The sequence below is a fragment of the Rhineura floridana genome, chromosome 10 (assembly GCF_030035675.1).
Source record: "Rhineura floridana isolate rRhiFlo1 chromosome 10, rRhiFlo1.hap2, whole genome shotgun sequence".
NCBI lineage: Eukaryota > Metazoa > Chordata > Lepidosauria > Squamata > Rhineuridae > Rhineura > Rhineura floridana.
The window spans coordinates 22,409,887-22,431,860 of record NC_084489.1 but is presented as its reverse complement, the minus strand read 5'-3'; the positions used below and the strand labels follow the sequence as shown (position 1 = coordinate 22,431,860).

The window sequence follows — 21,974 nt, the reverse complement described above, 5'->3', positions numbered from 1 at the left end:
TATATCAGAACCTTCTGTTTATTGTTTTTTTCAAAAGGTGAAATATGAATGTCTGTCAGAGGAAATCAAAATAGGGGATTATTACTTGAGATTGCTGTTGGAAGAAGATGAAAATGAAGAAAGTGGAGTAATAAAGAAATCGTGAGTTGCTGTTATCCTAATATTCTCTTTCATTTTTAATCTAATTTTCTGCATAATAAATATTTTGTTCTATATCCTCACACAGGTATGAATTTTTCAACGAATTGTACCATCGTTTCCTGCTCACTCCTAAAATAAACATGAAATGCCTCTGTTTGCAAGCTTTGGCCATTGTTTATGGAAGATGCTATGAGGAAATAGGCCCATTTGGTGACACTAAATATATTATAGGGATGTTGGACAGGGTAAGCATTTTTTTAATTACTGCATGCAGTTTGGGAGAACCTGGTAGCAAACATAGCATATTGAAGTCACCTGGAAATTCAGCTGGCAGCTTTCAATTGACGTGTCAGATGTCATGGTTTAATACTATGCAAATGAACCTAGCCTCCTCCCAGGCTCGCATGCTCCCTCCTCTTCCTGCATGGCTAGCTAGGAGGTTCAGAAGCTTCTGCTGGGAGTTAACTTTGGCACAATGTTTTTGTCTGTATTGGCGGATCAGGCTTTAACAGTATGTTTGGAAACAGTAGTTAGCGTTCAAGCAAAAGCCTCTGAACACCACTTCCTGCAGGAAGAGGGAAGGGTGAGAGTCTGGGAGAAGGCTAGTCTTGTTCACATTAGTGTGACTTCTGAACATGGCCAGTGACTCATGATTTGTCCTTTAGCCTTTTACTTGAACAAAGTTGTTAACAATATATTTCTCTTGAGAATTTAATAACTTGTATCTCCCCAAATTTCTTTAGCATGGATGTTACTAGATCAGTCTGCTGTAGCATTTTTCCTTCACCTTCTTAAGGCATCAGAACACAAAATGGGCAGCAAACCTGCCCTAGTTATAGTAACATTGTTCTGCTTTGTCAAGTGAAACATCCATGTTGATACATTTTTGGCTTGTTACACTTTTGGCTCACAAGCAATAAAATAAGGGAGCTAAAATTGGGGAACCATTCTTATGATCGTTTCAGATCTGGGTTGAGCTATAAATCTGCTTTGTTGTTGTTACTATGTCATTGCCCAGGTCACTTTCTAGCACTTGTAGTATAACAATAAATGAATGTTTAAAATTCTTGCTCACAGAATTTGGAGATAATAGGATAATTGTGCCTTTAACATAACCTGATGATAACATTATAGCACATTTCTTGGGCTTTTTCCACCTATTTTTGTATTTTTCTGTAGTGCACTGATAGACTTGAACGGGACCGATTGATACTGTTTCTTAACAAACTGATTCTCAACAAGGTGAGCAACCTCACACTGTGAGTCTACTAGAATTGTTCATAAACAACAATTTAACTCATAATCCATATATGCAACAGTAGTTATGATAATTTGGGATGCTCGTAAAAAGCTCTTTTCTCCAAACATCTCTATCAACCTCTTTCATTTATAGTACAGAATTGGATGAAATATTACAATTTGGATTAATAATGACGTCGTTAGATATGTTGATATACCAAGGGGATATTGCATGTCTTACAAAGGAGATAAGCAAAATTGTGGAATTATCTTACAATGGGCACAATGCTTTCAAATGAGATTTTCTCAGAAAATCATAAAGTGTCAGGCCCAGGATGTGACTCAGGAACCAGACCAACGATTGTAGTTAATTCGTGTTTTATTAGGGTAATGTCCAAACAAAGACTGCGTTTTCTCATGAATCAATACAGGGATACAGGTCCTGTGGCATTGGGAGAAAGTTGACAGAGCAAGGGACTTCTTCCCGCCTGTTCTTTAAGAAGGGGCCAAATGGGCGCGCAATCTTTCGCTCCTCCTTAACTGCCCCTCAGGTACTGCCCGCCTTCCCCCCCTTCTCTCCTGTCTTTTCAGCTGTCTGCGTGTGCGCGGTGAGGAAGGAAGCATCACCCCCTCCTCTTCTGAAGTTTCCGATTCCAGGATGGGGGATAGGGGAGGAGCTGATGGTAAACTGCCTCCCCGCTTTTCGGCTGTGAGCAGCCCTCCCTCTTCCCCCTCTTGCTCTGAGCCTGAAAGAGGGGGAGGCGTGAGAATGTCCAGGGAGGGCTCAGGCTCCCCGTTGCTAAGCGACCTTATCACTGGCAGTTCCTCTGTTTCGTCTTCGCTCCAAAGGGGGGAAGTTCCTCCCCCTTCCCTCTGCCATCCATCCGAATACTCTTCTCCCAACTCTCCGGGATCCAGCTCCCCGGGATTGGGACCCCAGCTCTGCCTTCCGACACCATCCCCCCTCCCAGGCTGTGCCCCCCTCCCCTTGTCTGGCTTGGAACGGTGGGGAAAACGTTGATGGAAAAGTTTTACCAATTCTGGAGCATGCACATCAGCTGCATCTTCCCATGATCTGTCAGCCACCCCATAGCCTTTCCAGTGAATCAAGTACTGCAGCTTGTGGCGTCTGATCCTGGAATCTAAGATCTCCTCAACTTCAAACTCAAGCTGCTCATTTACCAGGAGTGGAGCTCCGGGAGGTTCCTCCGGCTGTAACTCACTGGGAGGGGCGGCTTTCGTTAAGAGGGATCGATGGAACACAGGATGTATTTTAAACGTGTCAGGCAGCTTCAGTCGGTACGCCACGGGATTGATTTGAGTTTCTGTTTCGAAAGGACCCACCCTCTTGTCTTGTAACTTTCTACATTTGCCCGGCATCTGGAGGAAGCGGGTGGACAGCCATACCTGGTCTCCCGGTTGAAGGGGGGGGGCCTCCTTCCTGTGCAGGTCAGCAACTCGCTTGTACTCCGTTTTGGCTTCGTTTAACTGCTGTTTCAGTGTCTGTTGCGCCGCTTGCAATTCCTTAAGGAAGTTCTCAGCTGCCGGTACCAGCATTCCTTCTGAGCTGCTTGGAAAGACTTTAGGATGGAATCCATAATTAGCGAAGAACGGGGTTTGTTGTGTGCTGGAGTGCAGAGAATTGTTGTAGGCGAACTCTGCAAAATGCAAATATGATACCCAGTCAGTCTGTTGATAGGACACATAACTTCGTAAATATCTTTCCAAAACGGCGTTCAAGCGTTCCGTCTGCCCATCTGTCTGGGGGTGATGGGCGGAGGAGAGTTTTAATTCCGTCTGCAACTGTTTCCACATTGCTCTCCAAAATTTGGCTGTGAACTGAGTTCCTCGGTCTGAGACTACGCTGTTTGGCAATCCATGCAGCCGGTAGACTTCTTTTATGAATAACTTGGCCGTTTCTTTAGCCTCTAAGGCCCCTGCACAAGGAAGAAAGTGTGCCATTTTGGTAAGTAGATCCACCACTACTAAGATGGCTGTCATTCCTTGGGACTTGGGTAGATCAGTTATAAAATCCATGGAGAGGTCCTTCCAGGGTTCGTGTGGGACAGGCAACGGTTGTAACAGTCCTGCTGGTGTCCCTGTTTGTGTTTTTGTCCGCAGACAGACAGAGCAGGACTTTACATAACTCTCAATATCCCGACGCATTTTAGGCCACCAGAAGTCCTTGGCCACGTTCTGAATGGTCTTGTAAATCCCAAAGTGTCCCGCTGTGATGGAATCATGACACTGGCATAGGATTCTGAGCCTTAATTCCCCTTCTGGCACATATCTGGCGGTTTTGAACCATAACAGTCCATTTCTCCAGTGAAAGGTTACTTCTGAGTCTTGACCTTGTCCCGTCTCCTGCTGATATTTTAGCATGTCTGCATCTTCTTGTTGTGCCTTTTTGAGTTCCTCTTCCCATGAAGGCTGGCATACTCCCAACGTTAATTTCTCTGGCGGGATTACGTACTGAGGCTGGTCCTCGGATTCACTTTCTTTGTATTGTGGCTGTCTGGATAAGGCATCCGCTCTCTGGTTTTTGGCTTGGGCATGGTAAGTAATCTGGAAGTTAAACCTAGTGAAGAACTGGGACCATCTTATCTGTCTCTGGTTCAGCTTTCTGGCGGTTTGGAGGCTTTCAAGATTCTTGTGGTCGGAGCGCACTTCAATTCGATGAGAGGTCCCCTCTAGGTATTGTCTCCAGTTTTCAAAAGAGTCCTTGATGGCCAGCAGCTCCTTCTCCCAAACTGTGTAGTTCTTCTCTGCAGGCTTTAACTTCCGAGAGAAGTACGCACAGGGGTGCAGCTCCTTCCCTTCTTGGTCTAATTGTAGCAGGACTCCCCCCTGATGGCAAAATCTGAAGCATCTGCTTCCACTACGAAAGGGCGGTTCGGATCAGCAAAGCGCAGAATGGGCTCAGTAGCAAACCTTCTCTTCAGCTCCTCAAAGGCCTCGGTGGCGTTCTCTGTCCATTGAAACTTCTTCTTCCCCCTTAAACAGTCAGTCAGAGGAGCTGTTAATTTGGAAAACCCTGGAATGAACTTTCTGTAATAATTGGCAAACCCCAAAAACCGTTGTACATCCTTTTTGGTGACAGGTTGGCCCCAGTCCAATATGCAGCTTACTTTCCCTGGGTCCATCTCCACGCCTTCCGCTGAGATTCGATATCCAAGGAAGTCTAGAGACTTGAGGTCAAATCCACATTTCTCTAATTTAGCATACAGGTGATTTTCTCTCAGTCTCTTCAACACCGTCTTCACATGCTGGTCGTGGTCTTCCTGGTTCTTTGAGAACACCAGGATATCATCTAAGTAACAGATTACATACGTGTCCAACAAGTCTCTAAACACGTCGTTCATGAATTTTTGAAAAATTCCTGGCATTCCACAAAGCCCGAACGGCATGACCAGGTATTCATACTGTCCGTAAGCGGTCAAGAATCCTGTTTTCCATTCATCTCCCTCCTTCATTCTGATCAGATTGTACTCTCCTCTCAAATCCAACTTCGTGAAGATTTTTGCAGAGCGCAGTCGGTCCAGCAACTCTGAGATCAGGGGCAGCGGGTAGCTGTTGGGGATGGTGATCTGGTTCAATGCGCGATAGTCGTTACAGGGTCTGAGTTCCCCCCCCTTCTTTTTCACAGTGGCGCTCCAGCAGGGGATTGTGAGGGGTGTATGAATCCTCGCCTCAGGTTTTTATCCAGGAATTCCTTGAGGGCCTCCCTCTCATTCTCTGTGAGAGAGTAGATTCTCCCTGATGGGATGCTGGCTCCTGGCACTAGATCAATCGCACAGTCGTAAGGGCGGTGGGGGGGTAAAGTCTCTGCCTCTTTTTCATCAAACACATCTTTGAATTCTTCATACTTTGGCGGCAGGGTCACTTGCTCGATCTCTTGCACTGCCCCCGCTAAGGTGTTCTTGATTCCTTCAGGGATTTGAAGTTTCACTTCCTCCGTGGCTTGTGTCACCCCTCCTGACTTCAGGGGTCTCCACAGCTAGGGGAGCGTCCAGTTTCCACCGGGAAATTCCATGACGCTTGACTAACTTTGCATCAATAAAATTTGTGGAGGCTCCACTGTCAATTAAGGCAGTGGAATTAAACACCACTCCTCTGGAAGTTGTAATCCGAATAGGCAAGACCAACACCCCCTTTGAGGGAGGTTGGATCATTGGGGGGCCTTTATACAACGCTGCCCCCAGTCCACCGGCCTGCACGTGGGCTGGGTGTTCTAGTTTCCCGACGGCTCGGCTTTCCCCCCTTTCAGTCCACAGTCTCTGGCCACATGGCCCGGCTTTGAACAATAAAAGCATAAACGTTCCCGGTGTCGTCTTTCCTTTTCTTCTTCCGACAGTCTTGGCCTAGCCCCTCCCTGTCCCTCAGTTGCATTACCTGCCATCCCTGTAGTGGGAAGGGTCTTGTTGCGGGATGCCGAGGCTGAGTATCTCGGGACCTACTGCTTCCTTTCCAGGCGCCTTCCATCCGGTGATCTATCTGTAGGCATAGCCGGATGAGCCCTGGTAGGTCAGCGGGGGGGGGGAGGTCCTGGCCAACTCATCCAGGATTTCAGCATTTAATCCACTCCAGTACATAAACATCAGGGCGGCGTCATTGTAACCAGTTTCCTGTGACAGAATTTTAAAAGTGTTAGTGTACTCGGAAACAGTCCCTTTAGCTTGCTTCAGAGCGCCTAGTTGCCGCGCTACTGTTTCAGCCCTTTGCGGGTCTTGAAACATCTCGGTCATCTCCTGTATAAATCCTCTGTACCTTCCTAAGACAGTATCTTTTCTCATGAGATACGGAGTCACCCATTTTGCAGCTTCTCCCTCCAGGAGGCTAATCACGAAAGCTACTTTAGCCCCATCGTCTGGAAATTCTGTGTGCCTGACATCCAGATATAACTCACATTGAGCCACGAAGGTTGCCAACTGATCACTTTGTCCCGTGTATTCTGGGGGCAATCCAATGGGAACCTTTACTACGGCAGCTGGAGGCGCTGTTCGCATCTGGTCTATCGTGGCCTTCAAGGTTTGATTATCCGTCTTCAGCACCTTGACTGCTGCTAGCAGGGCTTGAACATCCGTCTGCAAATCAGCTACCTTAGTCCTCAGGAGTTCCACTTCTTCCGTCTCAGAAGTGGGGTTCGTCCCCCCTGCTGCTCCCTTTGACATCTTGTCCCAGTCAAGTGAAGAGAGTGTTGAGGGTGATTTAGGTGGCTCTGTCAAGCTGTCAGGCCCAGGATGTGACTCAGGAACCAGACCAACGATTGTAGTTAATTCGTGTTTTATTAGGGTAATGTCCAAACAAAGACTGCGTTTTCTCATGAAGCAATACAGGGATACAGGTCCTGCGGCATTGGGAGAAAGTTGACAGAGCAAGGGACTTCTTCCCGCCTGTTCTTTAAGAAGGGGCCAAACGGGCGCGCAATCTTTCGCTCCTCCTTAACTGCCCCTCAAGTACTGCCCGCCTTCCCCCCCTTCTCTCCTGTCTTTTCAGCTGTCTGCGTGTGTGCGGTGAGGGGGGAAGCATCACCCCCTCCTCTTCTGAAGTTTCCGATTCCAGGATGGGGATAGGGGAGGGGCTGATGGTAAACTGCCTCCCCGCTTTTCGGCTGTGAGCAGCCCTCCCTCTTCCCCCTCTTGCTCTGAGCCTGAAAGAGGGGGAGGCGTGAGAATGTCCAGGGAGGGCTCAGGCTCCCCGTTGCTAAGCGACCTTATCACTGGCAGTTCCTCTGTTTCGTCTTAGCTCCAAAGGGGGGAAGTTCCTCCCCCTTCCCTCTGCCATCCATCCGAATACTCTTCTCCCAACTCTCCGGGATCCAGCTCCCCGGGATTGGGACCCCAGCTCTGCCTTCCGACATAAAGTGCACTAAGAATAAGTTTGTTATCCTGTGAATCCCTAAGATTGAACAGAAGAAGCTATAAAAGTCTTACCGCTGATCTATTTGCTATTAACTTTAGTAGACCAAAGATGAGATGGGTTTAGAACCAGATGCAAGAAAATGTTGGGTTGTTCAATGTTGATTCAGGTGTGGTAAGAGACGTTACACCAGGATCAGCTTTTCTCCGTGTATTAGTTAAAAATAATTATAAATATGTAATAATTAGTACAAAAAGCTATATTATCAATGGCTTTTTAGCAATTAAGTTGATTTTATCCATGTTTGGTCAAACTGCACATGCAGTTTCCTCCATAACCCAATGTACTTTATCTCTAGATCTACTAGTGTTTTTATTAGGGCATGTTAACTACCAAGTGGACTTGAAGAAGGAAGAACTCCACATAGAACTTGCTCACAGTGGCTTCAGTGTTCGTAACACAGAGAGTGAGATGCCTACATGGAATAGCTAACTAAAATCTGAAAAGTGTCTGAGAACAAAATTAACTGAACCTATGCTGTTGAGAGATGGTTGTCAAAAAGCAGAAAAGTTCTCTATTGGCTAATCATTGTGTCTTGTTTATTTATTTATTGTATTTATATACCGCCCCATAGCCGAAGCTCTCTGGGTGGTTTACAGTAACTAAAAACGTTAAAACAAATATACAAATTTAAAACACATATTTTAAAAACAATTTAAAACACAATTTAAAAATTTAAAACGATTTTGTTCTCATAAATAAGATAAAATTTAGTTATTGGGAGGATTTTTCACTGATAGGTATGTGTCCTTGAATTTATTTATGGTTTTTATGTGTGTGCTAAACTTTATAGGTTTGAAAACATTTATTTGCATATCGGTTTATATATTGGTATGTATCAGAATCATTGAGTAGCCTATATGGATAATCATAGCATGAAGTTCATGGATTGTTTCCAAATAAGTCATTTTCATTTTGAAGCTTAGATCATACTTTGCCAAACATGAAACAGTTTTCCCTTTCTTACAGAAAAATGTGAAGGAGCTCATGGACTCAAATGGTATCCGAATCCTTGTGGACCTCCTTACTCTGGCCCATCTTCACACAAGTAGGGCAACAGTGCCATTGCAAGTATGAAATCTTTCATTTCGTTCATTATATATAATTTAGAAGTGAATTATTAAAATATTGGTTCACATACTTAAAAGCTGTTTAGTCACATTGGAATTACATGAAATGAGCTTCAAATTGAAGCCCTTTCAATGTTGCAAAAATTTTAATGTGTGCATTGTTTTCCGACTCTAAATATGTTGGGGTTGCCTGCACGAGTAACGTGTGACTAGCCTGTTAAGGCACTTGTCTGGTAACATTCATCTGCCCTGCACTGTGTTGTTAGCTCAAAGAACATCGCTTTACCTCTGGAAAGTTGCTAACTCTTCAACCTATGGAAGTTTGCTTGCAACTGATTAAAATTTAAGTGAGTTTTGACATGAAGTCTGCATTTCTCTGTTGCCTAATGTGCAATGATCATGTTTTGTTTTTCTTTTTAAGACCAATGTAATTGAAGCAGCACCTGATATGAAGAGAGAGAGTGAAAAAGAGTGGTATTTTGGCAATGCAGACAAAGAGAGGAGTGGTCCTTACAGTTTTAATGAGGTACATTTTCAAGGGGTTGTACCTTTTGAGTCAAAGGTAATAGCACCAAAGCCCAATGTGTTAGAGCAGCCTTCCTCAACCTGGTGTCCTTCAAATTTGGGGGGCTATAGCATCATCAGCCCCAGCCAAGATGGCCAATTATCAGGTATGATAGGAATTGTAGTCCAAAATATCTGGAGGGCACCAGTTTACAGAACACTGTGTTAGAGCATGCCCCAGTAACCCTGTAAGGAAAGGAAGTGCTTATAGATGTATCTTATTCCGCCATTTGTATTCCTGTAATCCCTCCTTTTGGGCCTGAGGAACTCATAGAATTGTAGTTGGAAGGGGCCTATAAGGCCATCAAGTCCAACCCCCTCCTCACTGCAGGAATCCAACTTGAAGCATACGCTATAGATGGCTGTCCAGCTGCCTCTTGAATGCCTCCAGTGTTGGAGAACCCACCACCTCCCTAGGTAATTGGTTCCATTGTTGTACTGCTCTAACAGTTGGGAAGTTTTTCCTGATATTTAGTCAAAATTTGGCTTCCTGCAACTTGAGCCCATTATTCTGTGTCCGAGGGATGTTCTGGGATGTTCGAGAAGAGATCCTGCCCCTCCTCTGTGGCACCCTTTCAAGTAGTTGAAGAGTGCTATCATATCTCCCCTCAGTCTTCTCTTCTCCAGGCTAAACATGCCCAGTTCTTTCAGTCTCTCCTCATAGGGCTTTGTTTCCAGTCCCCTGATCATCCTTGTTGCCCTCCTCTGAACCTGTTCCAGTTTGTCTGCACCCTTCTTAAAGTGCAGTGTCCAGAACTGGATGCAGTAGTCAAGATGAGGCCTAACCAGTGCCAAGTAGAGGGAACTAGTACTTCACACAATTTGGAAACTATACTTCTGTTAATGCAGCCTAAAATAGCATTTGCTATTTTAGTTGAACTGTGAGAGTTCAACAGAATTTTGCTAGCTGGGGTGCCCAATCAAAATCTTCTTGGCCTGTATGGGTGTTTCACTTTCATCCTGACTGATTGTTATTTTATAGTTAGGGAAAGAGAATTTATCTGCTGCAGATTTGCTAGTGACTTTGGTTTTGGCTCAGTTTGTTTAGTCACTTGATGCTATTTGCATTGAAGGTATCTTCTATCTGGGGCTCATTGGTAGTGGATCTGTGAGCTGCTTGATTGGTCCTATTTGGTTTGATCAGAGCCTTCCTTAACCTATGCTAGAAATGATTAAGGAAGGCTCTGATCAAACCAAATAGGACCAATCAAGCAGCTCATAGATCCACTACCTATGCTAGAAATGATTATTTAAAGTATGTGGTAGTCTTGGTAATGAAAGTGCCTAAAAAGTTTTGGATTTCTTTAACACAACTTCTGAAGATAGAGCACTTTTCCCTGTCAAAAAAAGTCTGTTGCTCATAATGGTATTATGTTTTCTCTGTCTTAATCCATTTCTAACATAGATGCAAGAGCTGTGGACCAAAGGAAAATTGACTTCAAAAACACGATGCTGGGCCCAGGGCATGGATGGATGGCGCCCACTGCAGGTTATCCCTCAGCTGAAATGGTGCCTACTTGCCACTGGACAGGCTGTGCTGAATGAAACGGATCTTGCTACACTTATACTGAACATGTTGGTCACAATGTGTAGCTATTTTCCCAGTAGGTAAGGAACATAGAAAACTGGTCCCATTAGCCAATATTTCCTCTGGTGGGATCGGTGAACAAATCTTTATCTAGTTTGTAATCTATTCCAATTCCTGACACAAGAACAGATAAAATTCTATTCATAAAGTCACTTTGAAAAAATGTAACTCGTTCCTCATGGGAAGATGGTGAGGAGGCTGCCAGAATCTGAAGTGCAGAGGGCCATATCTGTAAGGTCGACCTGATCTAACAACTGAAACCATGAGAAAAGTTGTATCTAGAATATAAACAGCAAGGAGAATCTTAAAGCACTGGGAATTCTGTGTACCATAGAACAAACTTTCATTTGTATAAGAAATTGGTTGAAAAACATTTCAGTAAAAGCAGATCATCATGTACTATAATCACTGATTAGGCAAACAATTTTCTTTTTAGAGACCAGGATAATGCCATTATAAGACCTTTGCCCAGAGTGAAGAGGCTCCTTTCAGACAGCACTTGCCTTCCTCATATCATTCAGGTAAGTTCATCTGCCATCTGATCTTAAAGAACTAGACTACTTGCTTTTCAACATGTTTTGCTGGTTTTTTAAAAACCTAAACCTTTGCTTGTTTAATTGGATAACAGAGCAGTAACTTAATCTGAAATGCACATTTTATATCAGTGTAAGCCGTTTTGTTTTTGTTTTTCACAATGCAGCTGCTGCTGACTTTTGACCCCATTCTTGTTGAGAAGGTTGCTATATTGCTTTTCTACATTATGCAAGACAACCCACAGTTACCTCGTCTTTACCTCAGTGGAGTATTCTTTTTCATCATGATGTATACTGGTTCCAATGTGCTCCCTGTTGCAAGGTGAAAACAAGAATGTTCCACCTCTGTTCTATGTGTGCTACACCAGTTAAGTGTAAATGCAGTGATGCAGCATTTGTTTCTGAAGTATGTAAAGGAACAAGATGGTTTAAAACCTTTTTTTCCTGTGGGTCCACTGTAAAGGAAAGAGGCTACATTGTACAATGGTGATACTGAGGGGTAGTTGGATGGAAAGAGAGTCCATAGAGGACATAACACTAGATTGCTGACAAATGCCCAAGGTTTAGAAATGTAAGAGAGAATGTACATTTTATAGCGACGTTAACCTGTATGCAGAGCTCATACCATTGAGCCAGAAACATTTATCTAACGAAAATAATCTAACCTGTCCTCTAGGTTTTTGAAGTATACACATTCAAAACAAGCTTTCAAGTCTGAAGAGGTAAGTGACAGTTAACTAGTAACACTCCTGCAAATGAGCCAATTCCAAGTATGTATTAAGCATTACTTGTATGCATTTAAGCTGTGAGAATTTTCATTTAATGGTCTTGTTGCTCTCTGAAACAACTCTTTCCAAAATGTGTTGCTTCCTTTTAAATGGCAAGGTGACAAAGGTTTTTTACGATTTTTTAAAAAAGTTTTAGAGCTTTGTTTAATCTTAACAGCGAGTCAGCATAGTGTAGTGGTTAAGGGGCTGGACTACAACCTGGGAGACCAGGGTTCGAATCCCCACACAGCCATGAAGCTCACTGGGTGACCTTGGGCCAGTCACTGCCTCAGCCTCAGGGGAAGGCAATGGTAAACCCCCTCTGAATACCACTTACCATGAAAACCCTATTCATTGGGTCGCCATAAGTCAGAATCGACTTGAAGGCAGTCCATTTCCATTTTTTTTAATCTTAACACATTTGGAAATGTTAGTGTTAACAAGCTTTGATTGGGTATGAGTGTGGAGACACTTTTAAACATTAAAATGCATTGCTAGTTGTACTGTACTTGGGCAACAGAGGACAGCTGGAGAGCAATTTGTGTTCATAGAAGGATTTGTAACTCCAAGCGATTAAGGCTGCAGTCCTGTACTCCCTTCCCTGGAAGTGAGCCTCAGTGGGACTTATTCCTGAGTTGACATGTATAGCAGGGGCAGGGAACCTTTTCAGTCTGAGGGTTGCATTCTCCTGTGGACAACTTTGTGGGGACCATATACCAGTGGCAGGTGGCACTAGATGCAATAAGTGCTTTGTACAGTAGGCTGCATTCCAGCCATGTAAAGGTCAGAGGATTCTACTCGCACACCTCACCTCTTATGTGCCTGAATAGAGAAATTAGCATCGTTCAAGGGTGCATGGCAGTCTGACAGAAAGCATTCAGGGAGGCTGTAGAGCAGGGCAATGAGTGTTGTGGCCTTGGAAGAGGTGTGTGTGGCCTATGGAGAGGACCAGAAAAAGAGGAAGAGAAGGTTGCATTCCGTCCCAGACCTGAGGCTTCTCACTCCTGATGCACAGGATTGTGTTGCTGTAGTGGCTTGCAAAAGTTAGTATCCCAGTTTTCTGACAAGCTACACATAAATACATACATAAGCATGTTTGTTTAGATCTTTCTTCTTTCTTTTTTTAGACAAAAGGACAAGATATACTTCAGAGAAGTATTCTTGGGCACATCCTGCCAGAAGCTATGGTGTGTTACTTGGAAAACTATGAACCAGAAAGATTTTCTGAAATTTTTCTGGGTGAATTTGACACTCCAGAAGCTATTTGGAGTAATGAAATGAGGTAACTAATTTATACATGTCCTGCAAAACAAGTGATTTTTACTGTTTATTTATTTATTTATAAATAAACAGGCATTAATTTCCTGTTGCAGTTTGCTGGCTGTAATTATATTTATCTGATATCTTTGTGGCTTGCTGCAGGTAACAAAGTTTAATAATTTAGTGACAGAATCAGTGTCTGGAACAACTTTAGTACTTGTTTGCTTCAAAACATCTTTTGCAATTCACAGGCGCCTTATGATAGAGAAGATAGCTGCTCATCTTGCTGACTTCACTCCTCGTCTGCAAAGTAATACAAGAGCGCTTTACCAGTACTGCCCCATACCAGTTATCAACTATCCTCAACTGGAGAATGAACTATTTTGTAACATTTATTACCTCAGGCATCTTTGCGATAAGCTTCGGTTTCCTGATTGGCCAATTAAAGAACCTGTAAGTCAGACTTACTCTTGTACTCTTCCCCAATTATTAGCAAGGCAGAATTGAGAAATAAAAGTGAAAATGTCAACAACTGTGAGGGGCATGATTACTTGACTGGCGCACTTAGTGTGGTGTGATCTTAACAGTCATAAGAACAAAAAGACTCTGCTGGATCAGGCCAATGGCCAGTCTAGTCCAGCATCCTGTTCTCACAGTGGCCAACCAGATTCCTGTGGGAAACCTGCAAGCAGGACGTGAGTACAAGAGCACTCTCCCCTCTTGTGCTTTTGAGCAACTGGTATTTGGAACTGTGGAGGCAGAGCATAGCCATTATGGCTAGTAGCCATTGATAGCCTTACTCTCCATGAATTTGTCTAATCCTCTTTTAAAGCCATCCAAGTTGGTGGCCATCACTACCTCCTGTGGGAACAAATTCCATAGTTGAACTATGTGCTGCATGAGGGAGGTACCTTCTTTTGTCTGTCCTGAATCTTCCAACATTCCGCTTCATTGGATGTCCACAAGTTCTAATGTTATGAGAGGGAGAAAAACTTTCCTCTCTCCACTTTATCACTAAACGCTAAAGTCAGGATCATTCAGACAATGATATTCCCAATCTCTATGTATGGATGTGAAAGTTGGACAGTTAAAAAAGCAGATAAGAGAAAAATCAACTCATTTGAAATGTGATGTTGGAGGAGAGCTTTGCGCATACTATGGACTGCGAAAAAGACAAATAATTGGGTGTTTGAACAAATTAAACCAGAACTGTCCCTAGAAGCCACAATGATGAAATTGAGGTTATCACACTTTGGGCACATCATGAGAAGACATGATTCACTAGAAAAGACAATAATGCTGGGAAAAACAGAAGAGAGTAGAAAAAGAGGAAGACCAAAGAAGAGATGGATTGATTCCATAAAGGAAGCCACAGACTTGAACTTAGAAGATCTGAACAGAGTGGTTTATAACAGATGCTCTTGGAGGTTGCTGATTCATAAGGTTGCCATAAGTCGTAATCAACTTGAAGGCATATAACAACAAAAACCTTGTCACCTCTTACTCACCTTACTCCCTGATTTAAGTTATGCAATTTCAAAACAAATCAAGTTTCAACTTCTTAATGGTGTTTCTTCAAATTTGCTCAAAATAGGAAATATAACTTGTTTGCAGGTTTTCTAATAGAGAGGATCTAGATGTGAGTAATAGCAATAATCCTGCCCCCTCCCCAAACCTCGAAGAGCCAAAAATTACTTTAAATATACTCATTAGCAATGTTCTATGCATGTGCTTTCTCACTTAGGTTAAACTCTTAAAAGATACCCTGGATGCTTGGAAGAAGGAGGTGGAGAAGAAGGCACCTACAATGTCAATAGATGATGCCTATGAAGTCCTCCATCTTCCAAAGGGACAAGGACAGTAAGTGATATGTTCTTCATTTCAACTGACATTTTAAAATAAAGAAATCTTATTTATGTTGCATCGTTTAACCTAAGTTGACGTCTAGAAGTTAATCAGAGCTGGAAGAATAGCTGTCATAGCACAGCTATTTTGTATGTTAGCAATAGTATGTGATTCAGCATTGGATGACATCTGTTTTGGATCATCCTGACCTATTGATTTGTCTTTATATCACTTAACTAGAGTGCAGGTGCCCACATAACAGTGTGAGGGGGTCATGGAGAATATCTGGTTTTCAAAACTCTGGATTGGCATAATCAAACGTATATAGTTCACACTGGTCCTGCTGTAAGGCAGAAAAGGCAAGGGTCTAGTGCAGCCTTTCCCAACTAGTGGGCTACCAGATGTTATTGGACCACAACTCCCATCAGCCTCAGCCAGCATTGCCAATGGTCAGGAAAGATGGGAATTGTGGTCCAACAACATCTGGTGGCCCACTAGTTGGGAAAGGTTGGTCTAGTGTGACCTAGAAGTACGTGTTGGATATGACCTCTGTATCCTATTGGAATTGTGCCATTAGTACTGTCACCTGTACTCAGCAATAAATGAGAGACAGGCTGACCTAGACCTGATCCTAGACCCATGATGTCTGCACGATTCACTTAACTGATAAAAAATGCTTGGAAGATTGGTCTAAAATCTGCAGTTCAAATAAACTGTTTGCCAGAGTTTAGCTTTAAATATATGTTACGTTTTTCCCTGATTGATAATAATAAATAATAAATAATAAATTTAATTTCTTCGTCGCCTATCTGGCCGATGGCCACTCTAGGCGACTTACAAATTTGTTAGAATACAATTGATAAAATATAATAATACAATATAAAAACAATACATCTGCAGCAACAATATTAAAACTGGGCAGGAGGCATTACAGTTATAACAATTAACCCTCCCCGGATACCCCGAAGGCCTGCTGAAAGAGCCAGGTCTTTAAGGCTTTCCGAAACACATTTAGGGAAGAGGCGTGCCGGAGATCTTGTGGGAGGGAGTTCCAAAGAGTGGGGGCCGCCACTGAGAATGCCCTCTCTCTAGTACCCGCCAATCTGGCTGTTTTTGTTGGCGGGATTATGTCTGAAAGACATAATATTAAATCCTAGATAAGCAATTTTTTTTCTGTATCTGCCAGGCATGATGAGAGCAAAATCAGAAAAGCTTATTTCAGACTGGCCCAGAAATTCCACCCTGACAAGAATCCAGAAGGTCGGGTAAGTGCTATATATTAAATATGTATTATGCCTGTTGGATGTATTCTGATCTAAAGACTGAAAATATGATCTTTAGTGTATACATGGAGCTACCCCATTTACTTTAATGGAGGGAGCAGATCCAAGTGTTCATTTGTTTGCATGTGCCAAGTCACTAGTTTTATGTCATCAGGACAGCCCATTTGCACAAGAACATAATAGAAGTGCAACTGTTTTGTAAAATACAAGTTTAGGAACTTTGCATCAGGAAGAAGGAAACTTTCTGGACCTGTGGGCCATGTTACCTTGTTGGGGAGTGCATTCCAGTAGTGGGTGGGGCCAGACCCCTACACAAACTCTCATGCACGCACACATACACACACACCCCACCTGTTTCCCATGGAAACAGACATATATTTCATTCCAAGCTGTGAGCACACTAATCACCTACAGCAAAGAGTTTCCATTGGCCACACCTGGAGGAGCAGTAGGCTGATCCGTCAATGATTTACGAAATCTGTTTGAATTTTTTTTAAAAATGCACTTGAGCTGATCCCACCAGGTTTTACAGTAAAAAGGGGTGAGGTTTGACTAGCGTAGTGTGCCTCCGTTTTCAGAAAAGAGAGGTGGAGATGCACTGGAACTGGCAGAACAGTAAGTGTCTCTACCCTTAGTAACTCCATTCAATTTTCATGTTCCGTTTCCTTTTTTAAAAAGAAAACAAAAGCTCTCCCAGTGCCCTTCTATTTGTTCTCTGTGTGCAAATGGCAAAGCTCTGTAATCCAGCAGAAGAATGCAAAGGTCAATGCATAGCTGAACTGTAAGCCACGCATTAAAGCCATTGCAATGCCTCAAACTTCAAATTGCAGTTGCATCCTGAAAATTGCATGGACTACTTTTAGCACATTTGCAAGGAGCATAAGTCTGAGAATTTCTCCTTCTGCTTTGATCTTTTTGCAGCAGATCTTGTGGAGGAAAAAGCTGCAATTACACACTTTGCACAACTTCAAAGCCCCTTTCCTTTCTCACTCTACAGTTTATGGTTGGGAGGGGACCCAGAGGGCAAAATGAAATCTGGCTGTGGACCCTTTCCCTGACTTAACTAAATCTTTGGCCAAATATTGGAATGATGTTGTACACGTGATTGTTCTAGATAGGTTGTGCATAAGTTTCATGTTCGCTGTTTTCCTGGTGTCTGTGTGTGTGACTTTTCATAGAAGAATATGGTATAAAAGTCAGAAACATATTAAAGTAATCTCAAAAATAGAACAGTGTCTTTGAAGACTATGTAGTAGAAGAGAGCCATTCTCAAAAACTTGGCTGTTTCTTTTGCAACATCAGCAAATTTATTTTGAGGTCAGATTTATACATGCTTCCTTGTATGCATTGTATCTGCAGGATATGTTTGAAAAAGTGAATAAAGCGTATGAGTTTCTGTGCACAAAGTCAGCCAAAGTGGTGGATGGCCCAGATCCTGAGAATATAATTTTAATTCTGAAGGCTCAAAGCATCCTTTTCAACAGACACAGAGACGGTATTTATACTTAGCATCTGAACACATAAATGCAATTTAGATTTTACAAATGAAAGCTAGGTCATATTGAAAATTAACTTTGGGCCTATTTGGGAGTTCACCAGTTACACATGATATAAATCATGTGATGAACAGTAGGGGCACATTGCTAGCCCCATCTCCTCGGGTGTATCACCTTATTCTTGTTTGCAGATCTCTGTGAATTAGAGAGTGGATTTCTGAAGTGGTGGGCCTCCTGATCTCCTGGGGGCTACAGTTAAGTCAGGAATGAGCAGTTTATTGAATGAATAGACTTTTTCTATTAATTGATAGTACCAAAGGCTAGGATTGAGGCATTGCCAGAAGCAGCATTGTAAGTACAATTGCAGACAACTGATGAAGCGACATCTTGTATTCCATGGTGGACTCACTTTGATGCAGCAAGAGCATTAAACCTATTGCATGCTTTTGAATGGATATCTCAAATTTAAAATGTTCCTTAGTTAATAAACTATTGATAGATGAACATGCAACTGCACCACCACCCCACAAGATTCTGTAGCTTCAGAACATCTGAACGATTCTGTAGTTTCAGAATGTCTTCTAGTCAAACGCCTCCACTATAATTAAGGGGGCGGCTTTTGTTGGTAGAGAACTCAGGATTTGTTCTAAAGCAGCAACTCTACATCTGAAACAAGAGTTTTGAGATCCCCTTTTCCAAAATCTGCTCAGATCACTCAATGTACCACCTGAGAAGCTCCCAGAAACTTGGATACTTCAGTTCCACCTCTTAGAGCTCGTATTAGGATGGGGTGGGTGAGGAGGAAGATAAAGCTATCAGTGGTTACTGGTCATGATTGGTATGCACTGCCTCCATAGTCAGAGGGAATATGCTTCTGAATAACAGTTGCTGGAAACCACAGAAGGGGAGAGTGCTCTTCCATTCAGTTACTCCTTGCAGACTTCCCATGGGCATCTGGTTGGCCACTAGGAGTACAGGATGCTGGACAAGATGGCCACTGGCCTAATCCAGCAGGCTCTTCTTATGTTCTTATGAAGTGAAGGCATACCGTTGTGCCCATGCAGATCTTTTCATATATTGCAAGAAGCTTTCTAGATAATGCTTGTCTGAGCAACCATTGCCTTCTAGCGACAACCTTTTCTGATGGCTTCCTTTTCTTTTCAAGATTTGAAGCCCTATAAATATGCCGGCTATCCTATGTTGATTAAGACAATCACAATGGAAACGTCAGATGACCTTTTGTTCTCCAAAGAATCTCCTCTGTTGCCCGCTGCTACTGAGCTAGCTTTCCACACTGTCAACTGCTCAGCACTTAACGCAGAAGAACTAAGAAGAGAGAATGGAATAGAGGTAGGCTTGGAACCCTCCTGTGGAGGTGTTGGATTGTGCTTTACAAAGAGAGTTGTATACTTTGCATCTGTTCTATTAAGCTTTTGTTTGCAAGATGATTCTTAACCCTTTTTGGCTGGACATTCTCTGGAAAGTACACTTTTCCTCCAACATGTTAGCTGTGAGGATATCTCAGAACTGCTGTTGCTGATTGTTCTGTAAAACTGCATAACCAATACCAAATATTTCATGTATTGAACTTAATTTGCCTTGAATAAGCAGGTAGCTTGTTGAAAAAACCAAACATGAATGAGTTTTCAACTGTAAATTTAGCTTCTAACCTATGCCAAGCAAAAGAAACAATGATTGTGCTTTTGAGAAATGTTGCTAATATTACTCTAATATCATTGGTATGGCTTGGAATACTTGAACTGTTATTTATCTACCAAGTAGGCATTTGAAGTATTAAATTTTACATTATGGCTTTAAAATGGTTTCAAAAAATTGTAGTGAAATCTTTGCTGTATGATATCAGCCTTCACAAGTTTTGACAGCTTTGCTGCTGGCACTTTTCACAGGGAAATGTCTGTCTGTTCCCACAGGTTTTGCAGGAGGCTTTTAATCGCTGTGTTGCTGTGCTGACACGCTCTAGTAAACCAGACGATATGTCAGTTCAGGTGAGTGTTAAAGGAATCCTGTAATGGAGGATTTAGCATGTGTGTGAGAATTTGAACTAAAATGTAAACTGGTATTAGGAGATTAGTATGATGTTCCCACCTTTGGCTCCACCTGTCAGGCTCCCACCTGCTTGTGGCTACCGCCTTTCACTAGGCACCACCTCAGGACACCACCAGTCAGTATCGTCATTTTTATTTTTTCTCACTCCGCTCTAGCACAGATCTCTCAAGATCCCACTGCTATGCAGCACCACCAGCCACTCCCTGTAAACAATACTGCTAGAGACTTCGCCTTAGTCTCCCTATGGCTTGTTACTTTGTGTCTGGGTGCCCTTGCTGTCCACAACCCCCCCTGTATCTTTGTCTATAAAGCATACAGCCCTGGGTTGCTCTGGATACTTGACAATGTCACACTTTCTTCCTTCACCGCTGCCACCATTAGATACAGTTTCCCTTCAGCCTTGGTAATTACCCTGCCCTCCCTTCTGGTCTGTATATTCCCAGCCAAGGATCAGGCTTTTGGTAAACCAATAAAAGTATTTATTTGATAACACTAGGAAATAACAAGATTACTTTAGGAATGTTTAACAAGCGTATGGTTTCATATAATGTAACTCTTACATTTCCAGTTATATATATTCTGTCCAAATATCAGCCTAATAGAAGCCAAACCTCCCTCAGAACTCTGTCAGATCAATCCCAACTGCCTCCAACTCCTTTCCAATCACTCTCCTCTCAACTTCCTCCAACCAACCTCTCCAACTCAACTGTCATCCTCTCATTTATACCTTCAGCCATTCAAACCCTCAGCCAATAATCATCCAACATTCTCCCGCATTCTAGCCCATGTACTCCCCCCCTTACTCAATTCACTTACCACATATCCCTATATAAACCAGCACTTACCATATTTATAGTTTTTAACATATAAGGACATCACAACTAGATTCATAGAAACATACAAAACTGCCTTATACGGAGTCAGATCACTGGTCCATCAGTATTTTCTTCACTGACCTGGTTTGCACATTGTATTAAAACCATAATAAAACTATAACCGTTGTATTAAAATAAACTATGGTTTAATTTGAATGAGTAGCATGCTGGTGCATGCAGCTGAAATTATGGGTGCTGCTCCCCTGTTGCTGGTCTGCCAGAAAAAATTAACTTGCTTATGTCATCTAAACCTGGGTTTGTGGCTTGTTTTTCTCCAAAGAAACCATGACTAGTGAGACAAGAACAAGCCCAGGTTTAGATGACATGGCAAGCCAGACCTTGGCTTGTTTTTTGGTGATGTAGAGGCAACAGTGGAGGAGTGCTGTTTCAGTGGTGTGCACCAGCTGGCTCCTTATACGCATTAAAGTACTGTTTTTTTTAACTATGTTTTAATGGGTGAACTAGGCCACAGACTGGCAAAACATCTCTAGGGTTTCAGGCAAAAATCTCATTTCTGTGAAGACGCCAGAGATCAAAGAACCTGGGAATTTTTACATTAAAAAAGTGTGCTCTAGCATTGAGTTATGGCCCTTCCCTGGCACAACATTTTACACTTCATAAATAATAATAATGCTTTACAAGACTGCAAGGAATAGACACTTAACAAATTACAGGGCTGTATCTGGCATTCAGGAAGCTTTGTCATTCCTTTTTAATTTCTGAAGCATGTGGATTTGTTCCCTCCAAGTAATGCATATTGTACACAGTCATAACTCCATATGACTTCATGTTTTTCTGTTAATAGGTGTGTGAGCATATATGTAAATGTTACAGTGTGGCAGCCCAGTTTGAAGACTGCAGAGAGAAGATTACTGAAATGCCAAATATTATCAAAGATCTCTGTAGAGTGCTGTATCATGGCAAGGTAAGCTCTTGTATGGCTGCTACGTTACGCTTTTTTCCTAGCCTCATATTTCAGTGTCTACTGAGAAAAAGAGTACAGCCTCAAGAATGTCCATTAAATAAGTGCAATAGATTTGGCTCTATCACTTCCTTTGAAATCTGTAGAACTTCCTTTGAAAGCTGTCAGAGCCCAGTTCAAACATGTAGAAGACTTACTTTGTTTGCGCTGTGACCTGTGGAATGTACACAGCTCCATGTCTCAGATCCCTCTGTTCAACCTATTACATTATAACATGACATTATTGAACCACTATATTATGGGGGGGGGAGGGATCATGAAAAAATGCCACTATTGTGGACCACCTGAATGAAGCTCACAGACCACAGTTAAGGAACCCCTGCACAATTGCATTCTGTGTTTACA

At 42.6% G+C, this 21,974-nt stretch overlaps 1 protein-coding gene across 2 annotated transcripts in view; it reads left to right on the top strand.

Annotated features, from left to right (window-relative positions):
- The window catches only part of DNAJC13 (DnaJ heat shock protein family (Hsp40) member C13), a 91,247-nt gene that overhangs the window by 45,755 nt on the left and 23,518 nt on the right, over positions 1-21,974 (top strand). For both annotated transcript variants that reach the window (XM_061587930.1, XM_061587929.1), the window contains 17 exons: positions 38-141; positions 227-386; positions 1,321-1,383; positions 8,269-8,370; positions 8,791-8,895; positions 10,339-10,541; positions 10,958-11,042; positions 11,222-11,376; positions 11,731-11,776; positions 12,949-13,103; positions 13,333-13,534; positions 14,826-14,941; positions 16,113-16,191; positions 17,569-17,704; positions 18,871-19,055; positions 19,637-19,711; positions 21,453-21,572. In XM_061587930.1, coding sequence (XP_061443914.1) covers positions 38-141; positions 227-386; positions 1,321-1,383; positions 8,269-8,370; positions 8,791-8,895; positions 10,339-10,541; positions 10,958-11,042; positions 11,222-11,376; positions 11,731-11,776; positions 12,949-13,103; positions 13,333-13,534; positions 14,826-14,941; positions 16,113-16,191; positions 17,569-17,704; positions 18,871-19,055; positions 19,637-19,711; positions 21,453-21,572 — 2,091 coding nt within the window. The remainder of the gene's footprint in view (positions 1-37; positions 142-226; positions 387-1,320; positions 1,384-8,268; positions 8,371-8,790; positions 8,896-10,338; positions 10,542-10,957; positions 11,043-11,221; positions 11,377-11,730; positions 11,777-12,948; positions 13,104-13,332; positions 13,535-14,825; positions 14,942-16,112; positions 16,192-17,568; positions 17,705-18,870; positions 19,056-19,636; positions 19,712-21,452; positions 21,573-21,974) is intronic.